This window comes from Camellia sinensis, unplaced genomic scaffold, assembly GCF_055761805.1.
Source record: "Camellia sinensis isolate YWXY unplaced genomic scaffold, ASM5576180v1 Unanchor4, whole genome shotgun sequence".
Classification (NCBI taxonomy): Eukaryota; Viridiplantae; Streptophyta; class Magnoliopsida; order Ericales; family Theaceae; genus Camellia; species Camellia sinensis.
Genome location: NW_028129277.1, coordinates 9,824,607 through 9,844,864, shown reverse-complemented (window position 1 = coordinate 9,844,864; position 20,258 = coordinate 9,824,607). Strand labels below are relative to the sequence as shown.

The window sequence follows — 20,258 nt, the reverse complement described above, 5'->3', positions numbered from 1 at the left end:
TTGATTTAAAGCAATAATAAATGAATACCATAGCAAAGATTTTTGGAGCCACCACTATATATATAGATCATAATATATTACATAGCATATTTTTGTGGGGGTGACCATTGGTTCAATGGTAAAACCTTGGCTCAATAACCTTAAGGTTACGAGTTCAAGTTTCGGGACATCCACTTTGTGCACTATGTCAAAGGTTAGGTGTGTACCTCATCTTTTCTCTCCCAAACACACATTAATGTGTATTATTTGGGTGTTGTTTTATTTTTTGTGGGGGTGTCCTTGACATGTCTTGTCATGCATTTGGTTTTTTGAAAATTGTTGTGTTATTGCTTCCATCCGTTGTATATATCTGTGTCTCATTGAAGGTGGCAAACTCCACTTTTATTAATTACCACTTTGGTCCCAAAGTTTATAATAATTACATTACTAATTATGCTCTTTTAAAAAATCATATATTTTGATCCCAACTATAAAATAACATATAAAGTTATAAAATAAATTCTACTTTTCCCATTTATAATTAAATAATACTAGTACGAAATGAGAGAATAATTAAATTTTTAGGTTGTTACATTTCCTCATTCACTTTCTCACAACAAACTGAATATTTTTCTCAAAATCACTCATCTCTTTTATCATAAGAAGCACGGACATGGACGCGGACGCGGACACGGAACACGACAATTTCAAAAAAATGGAGACATGGTGGGGACACGACAATAAAATATGTTTTTATATATTTTTATTTGCTATCTGTATTAATATTACATCCATAAACAATTGATATTACAAAAACTAACTCCAATTCAATTTATATATATATATATATATTTAAAAAATGGCACTTTTAAATTAACACTTACAGTTTGTATCTTTTTTTAATAGATGATCTATTAAGTATTTAAATCTAAGAAAAAAACAATAAAAATTCAAAATCAACATTCAACATTCATCAAAAATACTGAAAAAAATGGAAGAAAAGACAATTTGGCATGTTCCCGAAGTGTCCCCGGTGTGTTCCCTGAAAATAAATTAATTAAATAAGGCGACACGCCATGTAGTGTGCCCCATACATATGCCCACCGTGTCCGTGTGTCCGACATGGATACGACACTAGTTTTGAAGTGTCGTTGCTTCATAGCTTTTATTCCTTTCCTTACCCCACTCGGTGAGAAGAAGGCAACTCCATGGTTGTCTAATTTCTTGAGTTGAGACTGTAAGCAGCTAATTCATGAAAATTATGAAACCAAATACTTTGGCAAGCACTGTCTCTTTTATCATCTACGAACAAGAACGCTTCTTTTACCTAGACCTACAAGCTTTCCTTGACTTATCACACTAACACACCAAACATAGTTAACTTTACATTATCTGAAGTTTCCTGAAATTGTCCACATCAATACCTTTTGATATGCAACTGCTTTCTATATTTTCATTTTCCATTTATTGTGATTTTTTCTTGTGTGTTTATTGTTCAATTGTCTTGTTCAGTTCCTTTAGCTTGATCCAGTCAGAGTTGGATAATTGTTTGAGGTTAGTTTGCTAAGTCTTGGGTTTGCTCAAGCTTAATTAGAAATTATCTAATCTTATTTGAGATTGGGCTGAATTTTAAATGAAATGCAGCGGTTCAGCTTGGCTTGGATAAAAAGATAGGCATGTGTTGCTCATTAAGGCATTGTTTGTACATGTGGCTTTTGGTTTACCATGGCTATGGCTGTTAGTGATTGGTAACTTTGTAGAAGTCCTTAGAAAGATTTGAACTGGTATAACATCCAAGAGATTTTGCAACTTCAGTTGTCACGTTCATCTTGGGAAAAGTCATTTTTAGCAGCTTCTATAAAAAGATTATTATTAAATTACACTACAGGTCATGCTTGGGTAAATATTTCTGATTGTTGAGTCTTTCTTTGACTCATTTTTCCTGTGAAAGTTACATTCTACTATGGACAAGTCATTTTCCATAAAGATAAATATACACAATCCGGATGCTTGGAAAGTTTATTACAAGGCTGATGGACTTTACTTCGTTCCAAAGAAGCTATAACTTGACTTTATTAAGACCCAAAAGGCAAACCCAAATAGACATTTAGTAAGCCATGCTCAAGCCAACCTTCTGTTGCTCAATCTATGTTGAGGACGTAGTCAAGGGTTTTAGAATTTTAGTTTGTAGGGAAAGACTCAACTTTTGACCTTCTGTCAAGTGTGTCAAGATTGTGCCTGAAAGTTATTCTATTTTTATTTTTTCCAATTCAAATATTAAGTCAGTTTGTTGAACACATTATTTTAGCTTCCACTATTTATTTATTTATTTTTCATTTTCTTCTTCAAAGATTTCTTTTCTTTGTTCAGTTTCATTTTCTAAAATAAGTACACATTTATATTGTAGCTGATTGTTTTTCATTTCCATGCTTCCAGATCGGGTGTTTGGCCCCACAACCACCACACGTCATGTGTACGATGTTGCTTCACAACATGTCGTCAGTGGTGCTATGGAGGGCATCAATGGTATTATCCTTTATCTTATTGCATACGCTGTGTATTATTTATTGTATTTGCACATTCTTTTAAGAAAATGCTTTTAAATTAATTTTTACCTGGAGGGAACACATCTCTTAGTCAAAATTCCTTTTCTGATTATATTAGGTTGGCAAAAAAGGAATATGTTGCTTCTCTTAGAATTTGATGATTTTGTTACTTTGAGATGAGGCACTAGAAACAAACAAATATTGAGTTGCAATTATATTGTTGTTTTTTGGCTCACAAAGAGGCTTTGCCACAACTAATGAGTACATGTAGTCTCTCGCCCCACATATACAAGCAAATTACAGAGCCTAGTGTCACGGCCTTGGACGTCGCAAGCCAACCGTGCGGCCTTACATGCTTTTCAACCCACTTGGTTGCACCTAAGTTAGCCTTCCCCACTCAACCACACTAACACACACAAGTTTTAGGTGGAAGAATGCCTTCACTATACAAGTTTACTGTACAAGTATAGTCGTGTACAAAGCTTTACAAGGCTCTCACACTCACACTCACACTCACAAGTGCTTCACTCTTAGAGCTCTCTTGGATCTCCAACATTCGATGCCTAACAAATGAGACCCCTCACCCTTATATAGCCATCCTCCTCCCCAATGGACGGCTAGGATCATTTTGATCCAAGGGCTACAAACTCTCATCTAGAACCCTCCATAGAACTATCTAGAACAACTACCCCTCCTACTACATTCTAAAACTCTCTATGCTAGTGTAGTACATGGTAGGCTTCTCCATGATATTCTAGGATGTTCCAGACCCATCTAGACTCTCCTCTGGACACTCCAAGGTTCTTCCACATTCTGGAATCTTCTAGGCCACTCCAGACCCTTCTACCACGTTCTAGAGCCTTCCAGCATACTCTAGCCCGTTCTTGCACCTTCCGGAACCTTCCAGCGCATTTGGCACACTTCAAATGCTGCTCCTTGTGTCACAGAAATTCTCGGGGCGTGACACTAGGCTCTGGAGGTGTCCTCAAGAGAGAGGGGAATGGAGCTTTTAACAATTGGTCCAGCTCTTGTGGTTTAAACCCATGACTTCGCATATAGGAGTCATAGTCCTTGGCCAGCTGGGGCAGCAAAGTTAGTTTAATTGATACAAAACATTGGGTTCATTACATCTTTGGAGTATACTTGATAATCTGGTATAGCATGATAAGTTGATTGAAGCAGTGAGGAACTTGTCTTGATTGGCCTGTATTCCATACCAACAACCTCTCTTTCACAGTTTGATGTTTGGCCTCTTCGCCCAGTTTCCATCAGCTGGTTTGATCACTAAATTGGCATTCATTGTGTTGGAGTGGCTTGGCCTTCCTGTTTCAGGTCACAGTTAGGCACTAATGCCAAACAAAAACCAAACCTTTGGTTAAGTAGATACAAAAGGGCCTGTTTGGTGCAACTTTCTGTTAACGGAAGTCCTTCACTAAGGACTTCATAAAAAGGGCTACTACCTAAGGACTTTGAGAAGATGATGGATGCTTGCTGAATGTTTTTGGTGGAAGTCCTTCGAAATCAAGAAGTGCATACCATGTAAAAGTATGTTTGGTGGTAACACTTATCAAATAACTTTCCAATGTCATTAGTGTCATCAACACATATACTTCAAAAAAAATTACATGAATCTATTTTTTTTTTTTGTAATAAAAAAGCACATGTTTTTCCATGTGTAATAATAAGAATTTTTTAAAAATAATTTTTGCTCCAAAAAGGAAAACTATATAAAAATAATGAGTGTTTCTAATTTTTTCTCAGCAAATTAGTTTTTGGAAAATTTTCAAAAAATATATTCTAATAACTCAACCAAACAAATTTTCTTTTTTTAAACATGTAAATCAAGAAGAAAAATAAAAAAAGTCAATGAAAAAAAGAAGTGAAAAATATGTGATTCGATTTGAAAAAAAGCTGTGATATCAAGCTGTGAAATAAAAGTGCAAAATACAACAATCATTCTATTTATAGGCTAGGGTATGTAAATTTTACAATGTAGAAGGTTAGTATGAGAATTTTGTTATAATATAGGGGCCGTATAGAGAATTAAGAAAATTTCACTTAGACTGGGCACTGGCTTCGCAAGTAGTATTTTTTCTATGATTTTTGGAAGCCTACTTGGGAGACTTCTCTCAAATGGACTTCTTCGAATTTCCTCTGCCAGTGGCTTGGTGAAAGGACTTAATGTTAATTTCATCCGAAGGACTTCCATGGTGAGGAAGGACTTTCAAACAGTAAAGAAGTCTTCAGAAGAAAGAAGAAGAGAAACCGAGAGAGCTCAAGAGCCTACACTACACTGCAAACATCTGATATGATGGCAAGCGATAGGTAAAGGGTTCCATACCTAACAATTGTATCTTGTATCTAAGGGTTCTAAATCCCTAAAATTTCAAGAATATACTTTTCCTTAAATTATCTTTTGTTAATTTTTTGTTCTTCATTAATCAGAGGTTTCATTTAATTAAAATGTGTAATTAACCATTTGGGATACATATCGGAAATAGGAACCTGCTATTCAAATAATCAAATTGTTTAGTCCAAAAACTAAATAGTGGATATTTGTAACATGAACTTTGAAATGTGTTAAAACACTTCATGTTTCGAAATTTGTGTCTACAGTCATACTACATATGAATATTTCATTAAAGTTTATAAAAATAACGTGTCATAATATTGTTTTCTTTTACCATTGGATCCCAAGTTATTTCTTGATACGTGTAGTGTGTTTCATGTGTGTCTAAGTGATAAACACGTGTGTCCTTTAAGTATGTTCCCAGGTCTACATTAAAAAAAATAAATTAACATTTGGACTTGTCCAATAGAAGTTGGAAAGTGTACAAAAGCGTTGTTGTCCGACATGGACAAGGCACCTCCTTAGAAGTGTTTGTGCTTCTTAGAACCTTGTACATTTGTTCAAATGCAAAAAAAAAACCCCAAAAAAGTTAATAGCCTCAAGGCCTTCTACCTGTTGACAACCCCCAAAAGATCCCCATGGACTCTAAATTTAAGACATAATCCCAATAACCTTCATTGCTAGTTTTGGGATTGTGGTGGATAGTAAGGTCTTTATGGCTAATTATTTCCAATGAAAGCCAATATATGTTTTGTATTTTTTAGGAAGATTTGCAAGATTGGGAGGTTAATAAGTTAGTGGGTATGCTTGAGATACTATATGGGGTTTTTGGCATGGCAAGGGAGAGGATGTCATGAGATGGATGATGTCTAGTTCTGTGCACTTTTAGGTAAGGTCATTCAATGGTATTTTGGTGGCTAGTCGAGATTCCTCTTTTCCTTAGTAAGGGATTTGGTGGCCCAAAGTGCCCTTTTAAGGTGGTGTTGTTTGTATGAACTGCAGAATATGGAAAGTTTCTCACGATGCATATATTATGCTTCGTGGATGGGATTATTGTCACTTGGGGCTGCAATGCAAGTGCAAAAATGTCACAGTGGGGTTTGTTTCATATCATGGAGTAATTTGATTCATGAAAATCTGATACAGTTGAGTAGAATTAGGAGTGTTGAAGTCTTTTGATTTAGTTGGAATCTTCCTATAGCTTAGGAGATGCGTATCTATTTTGTTGAAGTTGTTCCTATTTTTATGGCTATTACCGTTGTATGACTTTTAGTTAAAATTATGAGAACAAGTTTAAGATTGACAGGAGAGAAGAGAAAAATAAAAGAGAGAGAATTCTTATTAGGAAGAGGCACAAAACCTTAGATTAGGTTTTCCTCTATAACAATATGTATTTATACTAATCAAATAAGTACATAAAGACAAAACTACCCTTCATCTAACTTAACACTCCCTCAAGTTAGTGCATAGATATCCCTCATGCTCAATTTGCACACAATGGGATGAAAGACTTTACTACCTACCCTTTAGTAAAAACATCGGCTAACTGATCTTCGGATTGCACAAATGGTATACAAATCACACCACTACTTATTTTTTTCTTGATAAAATGTTTGTCAATCTCAGTGTGCTTGGTCCTATCATGCTGGATAGGATTATGAGCAATGCTAATAGCAACCTCATTATCACAATACAACTGCATTGGTCCACCATTCAACAATCCTAAGTCTGTCAACAACACTTGAAGCCACATGAGCTCACAGATGCCATTTGCCATTGCTCAGTACTCCGCTTCTGCACTTGATTTGGCCACAACAGCTTGCTTCTTACTCCGCCAATTTACTAGATTACCGCCTACAAAAGTGCAATAACTTGAAGTAGGCCGCCTATCATCAACTGCACCAGCCCAATCTGCATCAGATGACCATGATTGTAGAACAAGATTCATTTTGCAGGTGTTGATTTGAGATACCTGAGGATCTGATTAACTGCATCCAAATGCCCTGTTCAAGGATCATGCATGAATTGACTTACAACACCAATTGCATATGCAATATTTGGCCTAGTATGAGAAAGATACATTAATCTCCCTACAAGTCTCTGATATCTTCCTTTATCTACACAATCTCTATCACTACTGCTAAGTCTATGATTAGCTTCAATAGGAGAATCTGCTGGTCTACATCCCAACATACCTACTTCTTCAAGTAGATCCAAGATGTACCTTTGAGAGATAAAGATGCCATTATCCGATCTAGCAATCTAAATCCCAAGAAAGTACGGCAAATAACCAAGATCTTTGATTTCAAATTCCTTGGACAGTCGAGCCTTGATTTGGGACATCTTCTCTACTTTGTTACCAGCCACCACTATGTCATCCACATAGACAATAAGAATAGCAATTTTATTTCTACACTTTTTTTATGAACATAATATGATCAGCATGACTTTGCTTGTATCCAAATCTGAGCATCGCTTTAAGAAACCTATCAAGCGAGGCTCTAGGAGACTGTTTCAATCCATACAAAGCTTTCTTTAACCGACAAACCTTTCCTTCAGTGACCGAAGAAGAGAAACCTGGAGGAACATTCATGTACACTTCTATGATATCACCATGGAGAAAAGCATTCTTTACATCAAGCTGTTATAATGGCCAACCTAGATTTGTGGCATAGGAAAGGACACAAATATAATTCATTTTAGCCACCGGAGCAATTAATGCCATAAGTCTGAGTGAACCGTTTAGCAACTAGTCTTGCCTTATATCTCTCAATAGTCCTATCAGCCTTCTGCTTGATTGTAAACACCCATTTGCAACCCACAGGTCTTTTACCCGATGGTAAAGAAACTAACTCCCAAGTGCCATTTTTACTCAGAGCTCTCATCTACTCTGCCATAGCTTCTTTCCACTTAGGATCATTGAGTGTTTCCTTCCGATTATGAGGAATAAAGACAGAAGACACAGACGAAATAAATGCACGATATGATGAAGATAAGGGGTCATATGACACAAATTTAGAAATAGGATGTTGGGTACAAGTTCTGACATTTTTTCTAATAGCAATAGGAAGATTTGAATCATGAATAGGATTAGTAGAAGAAGTAACCAAAGACTCATTACCTGAGGATTCCATAGAAGAATTAGGAACTGGAGTTGGAGGTGATGGTTGGCATGGCGGCATATAGGTCGACTGTTCCCTGTCGCTGAGAGTAGGTTTGAAGATTTGATCTATCCAACGTACTAGACTCCTCCTGAACACAATCCTGAACACAATCTGGTCTATCCAACCTACTAGACTGCCCCTGAACGCACTTACTCATATCCTTCTCACAAAACGACGCCTCCTCCCCCTCACAACAAATATTAGAAAATAATGGATCAAAAGAAACAATCTCTTCCGTTGAAGAAACCTCCCCCTGAAGAGATTGGTCCTCGAAGAACGACTTAGACTCACAAAAGGTGACATCCATGGTAACATAAGTTTTTCAAGAGTGAGGATCATAGCACTTGTAGCCTTTTTGTGTGGAGGAGTAACCAGTGAAGACACACCGAAGAGCCTTGGGGTCTAGTTTGATCCGAGTAGGACGAGAAATATGAACAAAGCCAACACAACCAAACACTTTAGAAGGAAAGGAATGAGGGGGTACAGACATGTGAGAAAGGAGGGTAAGGGGGTGCTGAAACTGGAGGTTACTAGAAGGCATGCGGTTAATGAGATACGCAGCGGTGAGAACATCACCCTAGAATGGTTTAGGAACTCGCATCAACCTCAAGAAGATGATAGTTTTTGCGTGCAACATCACCATTTTGTTTGGGAGTGCCAACACAATTAGTTTGATAAAAAATACCATGAGCCTCAAGATATGCTTGAAATTTATCGTCAGTGTACTTATTACCATTATCACTTCGAAAGACTTTAACGTCGGTGTCAAATTGAGTACGAATCATCTTATGAAATGTTTGAAAGCAAGAAAAGATCTCACTTTTGGTGCAAAGCAAGTAAACCCAAGTAACACGAGAATAACAGTCAATAAAAGTAACAAACCAACGATAACCAGACACAGATATAACACGAGACGGACCCTATACATCAGAATGAATAACCATAAATAGAAACAAGCTTCTTTTATTAATTAAACGATGACAAGATCTTTTATGTTTTGCAAACTCACAAACATCACAATGAAAATTATTCCTATCACAATCCTTCACTAAATTAGAAAAAAGTTTATTCAAAACTAAAATAGAGGGATGGCCTAAACGCCGATGCCACTGATGTAATAGAGAAAGAGATGAAATGCTGGTTGTCTGAAGAGCTTGGCTGGTGACAGAAGATTCACCCTTCTAAAAAAAAAAATCTCCTATGTGCTTTACCACTGCCAATCGTTCTCCTTGTACCTAGTTCTTGAAAAGCACCATGAGAAGGGAAAAAAGTTACAGAACAATTTAAGGAATTGGTAATGCGACTGATAGACAGTAAATTAATAGAAAATTTGGGAACGTGAAGAACAAAGGAGAGAGAAATAGAGGGTGAATAATGAATAGAACTTGTCCTAGACACAAAGGATAAAGACCCATCAGCCACTCTTACTTTATCCTTGCCAGAACAAGGAGAGTAAGAGTGGAAAAGAGTGGACAAACTTGTCATATGATCAGTAGCACTGGAGCTAATAATCCAATTGAAGGAAGGGACAACACTCAAGGCATGTGTAGGAGTACTTGTAGAAGCAAAGTTGGAGGAAGGAAGAGGATCAGAAGTAGGTGCATAAGAAGAGGCAGGAGAAGAATCAAGTCAAGCCATCAGACGCCGAAGAGTATGTAACTCGTCATGGGAAAAAGTTGTGGGATCACTCAAAGGACTAGTAGAGGATTCTGACAAGTGTGCATGAGAGCGAACAGTCCCACCATGGCCACTAGTACCACCACAGCTACTATCTCTCCCGCAGTTAGGTCGACCATGTAACTTCCAACAGTGTTCCCGATCATGCCGTTCTTCTTTCCCACAATAATTATAGATAATTTGATCATGAGCACTAGAAGGACCCTTACCCCTAGACGGAGAGAGACCAAATTTCTCATCCTTGGGAGTAGAAGAAACAACTACAGTAGACCGGTCTTAAAGAGGCTGATGAGCCATAGCACTCCGTCGGCTCTCTTCTTGCAAAACATAAGCATAGGCCTTGCGGACAGTAGGAAACGGTTGGCGACCGAGAACCTGAACATGAATTGATCATATTCCAAGTTGAGACCAACAAGAAAGTCATAGACCTGCTCCTTGGACATCATTTGCTAAAAGGTAGTGGCATCTTGAGAACAGACAGCTAGGAACTTTTGATAATAATCAAGTTCTTGCCACAAATTGCTCAACTCAGCATAGTACTCAACAAGATACCTTTCCTTCTGATCAAACCCCCGAATCTTTTTCTGTTGTTCATATACTTGGGTATCATTACCTCGTTGGCAATCCAAATCTCATGAGCAGTATCCATCAACACAAAGGATCGGCTAATGGTGGGGTGGATGGAATTGATTAGCCAATTCATAACAAGTGCATTCTCTTTATACCATTTGTCATGTGTTGGTCCATCCTTGCTAGGAATCTTAGTAACTCCAGTTATGTAACCCAATATACCACGAGCAGTAATGGCCAATTGAAAGGAACATGACCAAACCAGATAATTGGTGCCATCTAACCTGACAGAAGTGAGATGAAGAGAAGAGTTATCACCCAGAGGTACAAGAGGACCTGACCCTTTGGCTTCACTAGTCACAAGGTTCTTATTATCATCAGCCATGGACCAAGAACACAACTATACTAAAAAAAATAGAGAGGAAGGTGGAACAGCCCCAACAAATCACAAAACCAGTCCCACAAGAGCCAAAACAGCCCAGAAAAGGGCAAAACAGTGAGGTAGAGGGTAAAAAGACACCCTTAACTAGGCTTGTAGACCAAAAAAAACAAGCCTAGAGCCACAACTAAAGCCAAGGAGGGCAAGAGAAGGTCCAGTCGGCTCCTAGGGATGGAGACCCAAGCCACGAATCAAGCAAAAAATGCACAGAACTGCCAGATCAAAAAAAGTGTCCATTGTTCCGAAAATTCAAAAAAAATTTGAAAAATAGGCAACAACCATCAAGAAAATTTTGAAATTTTTTCTGGGATATCCTTAGCCCTAGGCAAGCATCCTGGATTTTTTATTTTTATTTTTATGTTTTATTATTATTATTATTATTATTATTATTATTATTTTTACATTCTCAAAAAAAAAAAAAAGGAAGAACGAACCAGGAAAAGAAGAACAAAAGATTACCTCTTCACAGCTCTGATACCAAGTTAAAATTATAAGAACAAGTTTAAGATTGAGAAGAGAGAAGAAAAAAAAAATAAAAGAGAGAGAATTCTTATTGGGAAGAGGCACAAAACCTTAGATTAGGTTTTCCTCTATAACAATATGTATTTATACTAATCAAATAATTTATCCAAAAAAAAAAAAAATTATACTAATTAAATAAGTACATAAAGACAAAACTACCCTTCATCTAACTTAACACTTTTTATTTAAAGTAGTGGAATGAATAAAGAAAGGCATCTGATTTTAGTGTCTACACCTGTGTGTAAAACCGGAGGACTTGGGTTCCCTCAGAGCAGCCCAGCTTTATTTTGTTTTCTTCTTGTTTCTTAAGTATTCAAAATAGGTAAGACAAAGAGTGGCCTAGCTGTACCAAAACAAATGGGCAAGCATGTCATCCTTCTTCTCATCCATTGTAAAAGAGGGGAAGGGAGGGGGGGGGGGGGGGGGGATGGGGGTTTGCATGAAATTTTTATTTGAAATAACCAATTTTCTTATTTATAAAATTTTACTTTTTTGTTGTGCTAGTTGTCTGTACTGTTTCCATTTTCTACAATTCATTTCATATTTGCCTTTTTAAGAACAGGCACAATTTTTGCATATGGTGTGACAAGCAGTGGGAAGACTCACACTATGCATGTAAGGGATATTTCTTTTCCTTTAATAATGGTGTCTTTGTATTCTGGCTTATACCATACATTTGATGTGACAACTATCTTTTCTCTACGTGTAGTTACATTTATATGTCCTTTTGTCTTCTATGAGCATCGTTGTTTATCACATAATACTTTCTTGTTTTTGGTCCATATAACCCTTCCCTTGCATAATCAGAGTGAAATCTAGTGTCTCAGTGACTCTTAGATGTAGTGAGATCTTCAGAGGTGATGTTTGTCCATAACTCATCTCTCTGGGCTTTCAAGGAAAGGTGTACTAGATCAACATTATTAGTTCATAATAGAACATTTACTGTGAAAATCCATGAAGCATGGATACTGATACGGGATATGGGTATAATATGGATATGGGGATACGACAGAATCTTAAAAATAGGATATGGGTATGGCAAAGACAGGTTGAGAAAAAAATTTAATTTTTAGTATTATATTACACATGTACTCAAAGAGTACAAGTTAATTTGATAAAATCTAAACTAGGGAATTATTTTAATTTCATTATTTTCAACTTTGGAAAAAAAATTATGGAAAAATTATTTTTATATTTATTTTAACAATTATACTCTAATACTGTGCAAAAATTATTGCAATCTCAATTTCCTAGTAGTTTGGATACGTGACCTAGAGTGTTTGAAAAGTATCTGATACTCCTCAATTTAACCCCGTGTATCAAATACGTTTGGAAAGTATCTTATACATTACGTATTCGCGTGAGAATTAGCATCCGATACAAATATGATATAGATACGACTCTCTTTTAGAAGTATCTATGCTTCATAGGTGAAAATATAGTCAGGGATTAGAATTCCAAGGTAGATTTATGAAAACACAATATGAAAACACAACAGCAGGTTCTTGAAAGTGGGGGCAGGATGGGAATGAATGAGAGAGTGGCACAATGCTTTAAATGACAAGCATGGAAGCTTCTATTTCCACTCATGGGTTCCTCTAGCACACATCTTTTTTGCGTGGAAATCAACTTTCGAATAAAACTATTTGGTTTGAAGATCAACTTCCGAACAAAATTATTTAATTCGGCTGTATCTTTGGTTCAGAAGTTGATTTCCGAACAAGTATTTGGTTCTGAAATTAATTTCCGAACAAAACTAGTAAGTGTGTGAACTGGGATAATATGGTGTGTGGAAACGTAAGCTCCCACAAAACACAGCATAAACTGAAGTTTGTTGAGAGCCTAAAGTGAACCTGTCAATTCAATTTGAATTAAAACCAAAAGAATCATAAAGTGATGTTGCAGTTTGGTACTAAAGATGTGTTTTCTCTCAAGGCTTTGAGCTCCATATCTGGGGTGTTTGTTTAGGGTCTACGACAAGGGGTTGCATGCTAGACTGTGGAGAAGCCACTTATCTACAAGAGATGTGGAGATTATTCAAAGGGCCACTTGACCTGTCTTGATTGCATGATTTCCTAGATTTCTTTGTTGTCAATCTCCACTTTCCATCAGGCCTTTAATTTGGTTGTATTTGCACCAGATTGTGGCATTTGCATTTTGAACGTTTGCAAATTTATCTGAATTTGTTTTGTTCCCATAATTTGTTGATTTTACTACACATTTTGATTTCAAATTCGTGTAATCAGCCTTGCCCATTTCCTAAAAAAAATATCTATGCTGAGGAAATTCTGTGGGATGTTGACAAAAGCAAAGAAATGTTGGCCTCTTGTAGTAAAGCCTGATAACAATGCACATAGCCTCAATAAGTTATTTTTCAATGCTTCCCTGCTTGTCATATTGTGTACAAAGAAAACTTAGCATATCTAAAATGAGAGGACCATATATTCAATGAAATATAAAAACTGATTGCATCTGGTATAAATCCAATGATGGAGAGGACAAACTGAGACAACTGAAAATAATTGTTTATCCCAATTCTTGGTTTACTTTTAGCAACATGGTCAAATGGTTATTCACCCAAAAACATGGTCAAATGGATTATTGATAGCTTATGGGAATAAATTTCTTATAATTTCTGTAGTTGGAGCAGGTAGGGATAATTCTTTGGTAATTGGGAGGTTTAGTCCTCCATTTCCCTATACCTTGAAGAACAAATCAAACCTGTGCCTTTAAGAAGTCTCTTCAATCTTTCTTTCTTTTTTTCCCCTTTCCTTGGGTCTGAATCAACTAATCTTTAAAATGCAAAAGGTATAGTTTGACATTTGATTTGAGGAGGCGGACCAATCCTAATTTCCAGTAGATCTTACACCTTATCTTTGTAGCAACTGAGAGTGTCTACTCAAGGATATAAAATTGATTTGTGTTCAAAATAATAGATATATGAAAAGTTATTTCCTCTTCAATGGTGCTCTTATAACATTCAGAAGTGAAAGTTGTGATTTTTGATTCTTAGTTAATTTTTGCCTATCTAATTTTTCCTGGTAAAAGAAGTATTAATATTTAAACAAAACCTAAACTACTTTGAGAAAGCTTAGGTTGCATTTGGTAACCCCAGAGAAAAATGGATACATGTTTTAAAATTTTTTTTTTTTTGGAAAAAAAAAAGAATGTTTGATACACACGTTTTCAAAACAAATTAAAAAAAAGGAAGGAGAGAACATGTTTGGTGAGTTGCTAGAGGGGGGAGTTTGGCTTGAAGGGGGCCAAGAAGGGGAGGGAGGGGGACTGCTGGAGGAAGGGCAGGTGGGAGGATATGAAAACTTAATTCAAAACAAGTGACAACCCTTTTTTTTTTTTTTTTTTTTTTTGTGTGTGTTGTTCTTTTGTTTGTTTATTTATTTATTTTTATTTTTGAAACTTATTGTCATTTTTTTAAATATGTAATGTAATATAATTTTTTGAAAACTAAATGTTACCTACAGGCCCTTAGTTTTTATTTCTGGCGTCATATACACATTCAAATATATTTTGTTTGGGTAAGGACATTAAAAAAATTCTACAAGGCATGATTTATTTGTTTTAGCTTAGGAAGTGTAACCCCGTCTGTGCATTGCATTCTGCATACACAGCATACTCATAAATTTAAAGCCACAAGGAGATTATGTTTTATAATGACAATTTATGCTGTTAATTTGATTGTTCTAATTGCAGGGAGATCAGAGGTCTCCTGGTATTATTCCATTGGCTGTAAAAGATGCTTTTAGTATCATTCAAGAGGTACTTCTATACAAGTTAGTCTGCAGTAGTGTGACCTTTATTAAGTATGTTACTTAATTTTAAAATGGAAGGAACTAATTTAATGTAACCTATGGGCCAGACTCCCAGCCGAGAATTTCTTCTTCGTGTCTCATATTTGGAAATCTATAATGAGGTGATCTTCTGAACCTTCTGTTCAGCTATTTACTTGAACCATCTTTTCATTACTGAGCTTGATATTCATGAGGATATTGTGGATTCTTTTCTTTTCTTTAATTTTTTCTTTCTATTTTTCAATGCATACTGCTGTAGTTGCTCTACCTCTTGACTTTCTAGAGTTGCTGATATGGTGCTGCACTTCTCATTTGCATTTTGACTGAGAGATCATAATCTGTAAAATGCATTCTGAAAATGTGGAGTGTAAGCTTTTGATGTTTATACAAGTTCTCTGTTTTATTCTCAGTGAAGTCATTAACTTCGCTTTCTGTTGCTATGTTATCTACGTTTTTTGAGTCCATTAGAAGTGGCATGTAGCTTAAGTAAACTTTTGGCATAATTAAAGTGTCTTCTAGGCTTTTGGCAATGGACACAAACAATTTACTTGCATTTCTTCTTGCTAAAAACCTGTAAAAGAATAGTTCTCACTTACTTTTTATGACGGGATTAAAATAAGGGGCACTTGCGTGCTGGCCTTATTGACTAGACTTATTCACCTATAAGTTTGTTCCTTTTTTCACCTATCAATATCCCTAAAATACCCTTCCTTCACCTTCTTCGTCTCCATTATCAACACTATGACTCCCTCCTCCCTTGCTAGTGGCTGCTGTCTTTGACCACTGTGACCATCTCTGGCAATAGTGTCCAGCGACAACCTCTGATGATAATTTCCGACGACATTTCTCTGGCCATTTTCAATAAAAATAACATCTACCACTACCACTACCACTACCACTACCACGCTACTACTACCACCACCTCCACAACTCAGTCACTCATTCTCACACATTCATTCACTCACATTTACACACACACAGACACATACTAACTCACTATCATTTATACTTGCATATTTATTCACTCAAAGAAACACAACCACACACAGATTTAGATACATAGAGACTGATCTAATAAATTTATCATTTAGTGATAAATTTATTAATTTATCAGTGATAAATTTATCACTGACCGATTTGTAAAAATATTACAAACGACAAATTTGATTCACTCACTTGTACTCATGTTCACTCATTCATTTACAACAACAGCCCACCCTCCTCTCCCATACACATATAGAACAAGATAGATTGATAAATTTATCATTGAGAAAACTATGAATATGAATTTGAATCTGTTTTATAGCAATGTAGATCGGTAATGGTAGAGTGTAGATCTGTGACGGTGGTGGTGGGTGGATGAAGACGATGACGGTGGTGGTGGCAGTGGACGGCAGTGGTGTGAAGAGAGTGAGAGGTGGTGATGTGGTGGTTGTGTAGATTGGCACTGGTAGAGGGTAGATCTGCGACGGTGGTGGTGGGTGGACGGAGACAATGATGGTGGTGGTGGCGGGTGGATGACAATGGTGGCAGTGGACAATAGTGGTGTGAAGCTTTTGAAGAAATGGTGGAGAGAGAGAGAGAGAGAGAGAGAGAGAGGTGGTGATGTGGTGGTTGTGTAGATCGGCAATGGTGGAGTGTAGATCTGCCCGATGGTGGTGGGTGGACGGAGATGATGACAGTGGTGGTGGTGGGTGGATGACGATGGTGGTGGTGGACAGTAGTGGTGTGAAGCTTTTGAAGAAATGGTAGGGGGAGAGAGAGAGAGAGAGAGAGAGAGAGAGAGAGAGAGAGAGAGAGGGAGAGAGAGAAATTTAATGAGGGTAACATGGGTATTGTCGGATTTATTGGTGCATTAAAAAAGTCAATAAGTCTATTTAATGGGATTAGATGGTAATTAACCCTTAAAATAATAGTAATTGTCTGCTATGCTCATGAAAATTGTTTATTTTTATATTAGATTCCTTGGAAGAACTATCAACTATCAGCCTAGTGTTCATTTGATAAGTGGTTGCCACATATTGCTTTGCCTAAAATTTTCAAAATGTTCATGTAGTTTCTTGCAATATTTATATAATTTGTTATTGATTAAATAATTTTATTTGTGTAATTTTCTGGTTTCTTTCTTTTCCAATAGATGAGTTTTGCAGTTTAAAGAAATTTATAACCTTATATGAAACCTTATTGCTTTGAGTAGCTGTAATAAATTGTAATGGTTGAAGATAATACTTTTTTTCCCCCTGTTGTATATATGCGTACATATATTTGCTTTTGCAGAAGTTCATTATCTTCAATTATATGTTTTCATTTCTGCTATTCTTCTTAAACTACTTTGACTTTCTCAACTTTTACCATCCATGTCCTGTCATATGAGGACCACTAGATTTGCTTCTTACTAATTGCCAATACTTTAAAAGCTATTTTCTGCTTGCATTATTAAAGAGAAACTAGTTCGTTTTGCTTTGACATTACTATCCGTTAAGATTTCTTTCATTTCAGGTTGTTAATGACTTGTTGAACCCAGCAGGCCAAAATCTAAGAATCAGAGAGGATGCTCAGGTTCTTGTCTATCATGACTGCTATTGTCTTTGCCCTTTTCTCTTTTATTTTTGATTGCCTTACTCTCTTACATCCTCTCTGTCAAGAACTGCTAGCATCTTATTGTGCCAAGGATGCAGCATACTTTTCAAATCAAATATACCATTATTTGCAATAGTTGACTCAAAAATATGGTTTAGTATCTTTCCTAGTATTTTCCAGAATTTTATTCAAAATTTCCAAGGTCAATATCTATCTTGATATAATTGTTGCATATCCAGCTTTGTATCCACTTAAAGCGAAAAAAAAGAACAAAAAAACGACATCCAACTAGGTGATTGCATTTTCGTTGTTGTGAAATATCTTTTTTCTTTTAATCTATATTTTATTCATTGCTCACAACTCACAAGTAAAGAATTGAACAGATTTGGCTTACAATTCCTCTGCGTTTTGTAACGTGCCATCTTAGTGGTTTGGCTTGAAGAAAAAGGATTAGGTCCATGTTTGATGGGTTCTATTTAAACTATCTGGGGTATATCAGCTCGATCAAATAGTTTAAACTTCTGATTTGGGACATTATTTTAAAATATTTTGTACGTCTTTTCCTAGATTGATGTGTTAGAATCGGTAATTATTGTATGAATAGGCTTTGAAGATTTGACAGCTACAGCTGTGCATATGTCCTGTAATTAGAATGTTAATATCCTTGATTTATGGGGATTAGGTCTTAGGAGAGTTTCCTTTTATACCTTAGTTATTTCCTATATATTTTTGTACATTCTCTGGTTGAATATTAACAAGAGATTTCTCCTATTCTGTCATGGTATCAAAGCCAAGTTAGGCTTCTTGTTTTTTCAATTTTTCAGCTTTCATCATTGCTGATTTTTTCCCCCCCAATCTGTGCAGAAACCTTTTTCTTTTTTTTTGTATTTTCCAGGCTTTCATTGCTTGAAACTCTTGCCGACGGCCTTAATTGCCGTTCATTCATAACCTAATATTCCCACGTGAACCCAGAAATCTTTTCTCCGTTTGATTTCAACTATGTCTGACATTTTAGAATCCAGTAAATCTGCAGTCTCTTCAATGGCTGCAAACAACACTACTTCAAATAGTTGTGTTGGAGAATTGCAGAATATTCAACCTACTTCGCGTCTTAATGGCCAAAACTATTTGAAGTGGTCTCAGTTTGTTCGAACCTTTTTGAAAGGGGAGGGCAAACTGAGTCATCTTCTTGGGATGGGACCAGAACCAGAAGATCTGAAGTTCACTGTGTGGGATGAAGAAGACTTGATGGTGATGTCCTGGTTATGAAATTCGATGATGCTAGAAGTTAGTGATACTTGCATGTTTTTGACAACATCAAGGGAGATTTGGGAGGCCTGCAGGCAGACCTATTCTAAAGTCCGAGATGCTGCACAAATCTGTGAGATTAAGACAAATATCTCATCTACCAAACAAGGTAACCACTCAGTTACTGAATACGGTAGTGTGAGTCTTGGTGAAGTAATCCGCAAGTTGCAAAGCCGAAGAGACGAAAGGAAGCGTGATAGAGCCAGACTGCAAATGTTGATGGACAAAGTGACAATTAATGTGTTTCATCCGTTCATGGAAGGCAATATTATGGGCAATCTGAATAGCATTATGGTTGTCATAATAGAGAGAGGTCGGAGAAGACTGAGGGACACCCAAATTAGTCAGCAGACAACGAAGCCAAATAATCTCAGCAGTGGCATGAGCCATGGCATGCTACTCAGCTTCGGCAAGAGAGCGAGCAACAACTGATTGTTTCTTGCTTTTTCAAGAGATCAAGGAAACACCAAGAAACATATAGAAATCAGACGTAGACTTGCGATCAGTAACATCACTAGCCTAATCCGAATCAGCATAGACTACCAAGTCTAAAGAGGAAGTAGAGGACAACAATAAGCCCTGAAAGATGGTACCCCTGGGATAGCAAAGAATGTGAACCAAAGCAGCCCAATGGGTAGAGTGAGGAGCAGAAACGAACTAATTAACCACATGAACAATATAAGCAAGATCAGGGCGAGTGACAGCCAGATAAACTAAACAACCCACAAGCTCGTGATGTAAAGCCCGATCATCTAGTGGGACACTATCAGTAGAGTTGAGCTTCACATTAAGTTCAATAAGTGTATCAGAAATCTTAGTATCAGTAAGATCAGCACGGTGAGTGACCTCATTAGTATACTTAGCCTAAGACAGAAAATAGCCTTTTGGAGAAGAAGCAACCTCAATACCAAGAAAATACAGCAATGGGCCTAGAGCCTTCATTTTAGAGGTGCAGAAAAGATGTTGCTTGACCTCAGAGATAGCATAAGAGCCAGAGCCAGTGATGATCGTATCATCCACGTATAGTAATAAACCAAACCAAATCAAACCAAGTTTTAAGTCCCATCAAATGGGGTCGAGATTCAAAGTAGGATTCATTGTCATAAGGGATTCTAATAGTTTTTTTTACGTGTTGACTGTCGGCTACCTAACACACAACCCTTCTCCTTAACCTGGGCTTGGGACTAGCAGAGTTGTTAACAACCTTGGCGGAGTTCCACATACAGTAATAAGGCAACAAATCCAACAGAGATGTGGAGAAGAAATAAAGCAAAGTCCTGGGGACAAGGATGACGCCTAAGCTCAGTAACAGCT

The 20,258-nt window shown here is 36.7% G+C and overlaps 1 protein-coding gene across 4 annotated transcripts in view; it reads left to right on the top strand.

Annotated features, from left to right (window-relative positions):
- LOC145788638 (kinesin-like protein KIN-7K, chloroplastic) overlaps positions 1 to 20,258 on the top strand; it is an 85,098-nt gene that overhangs the window by 5,975 nt on the left and 58,865 nt on the right. For all 4 annotated transcript variants that reach the window (XM_082912656.1, XM_082912654.1, XM_082912657.1 and 1 more), the window contains exons 4-8: positions 2,416 to 2,505; positions 11,810 to 11,862; positions 14,959 to 15,024; positions 15,125 to 15,178; positions 17,556 to 17,615. In XM_082912656.1, the coding sequence (XP_082768782.1) occupies positions 2,416 to 2,505; positions 11,810 to 11,862; positions 14,959 to 15,024; positions 15,125 to 15,178; positions 17,556 to 17,615 (323 nt within the window). The remainder of the gene's footprint in view (positions 1 to 2,415; positions 2,506 to 11,809; positions 11,863 to 14,958; positions 15,025 to 15,124; positions 15,179 to 17,555; positions 17,616 to 20,258) is intronic.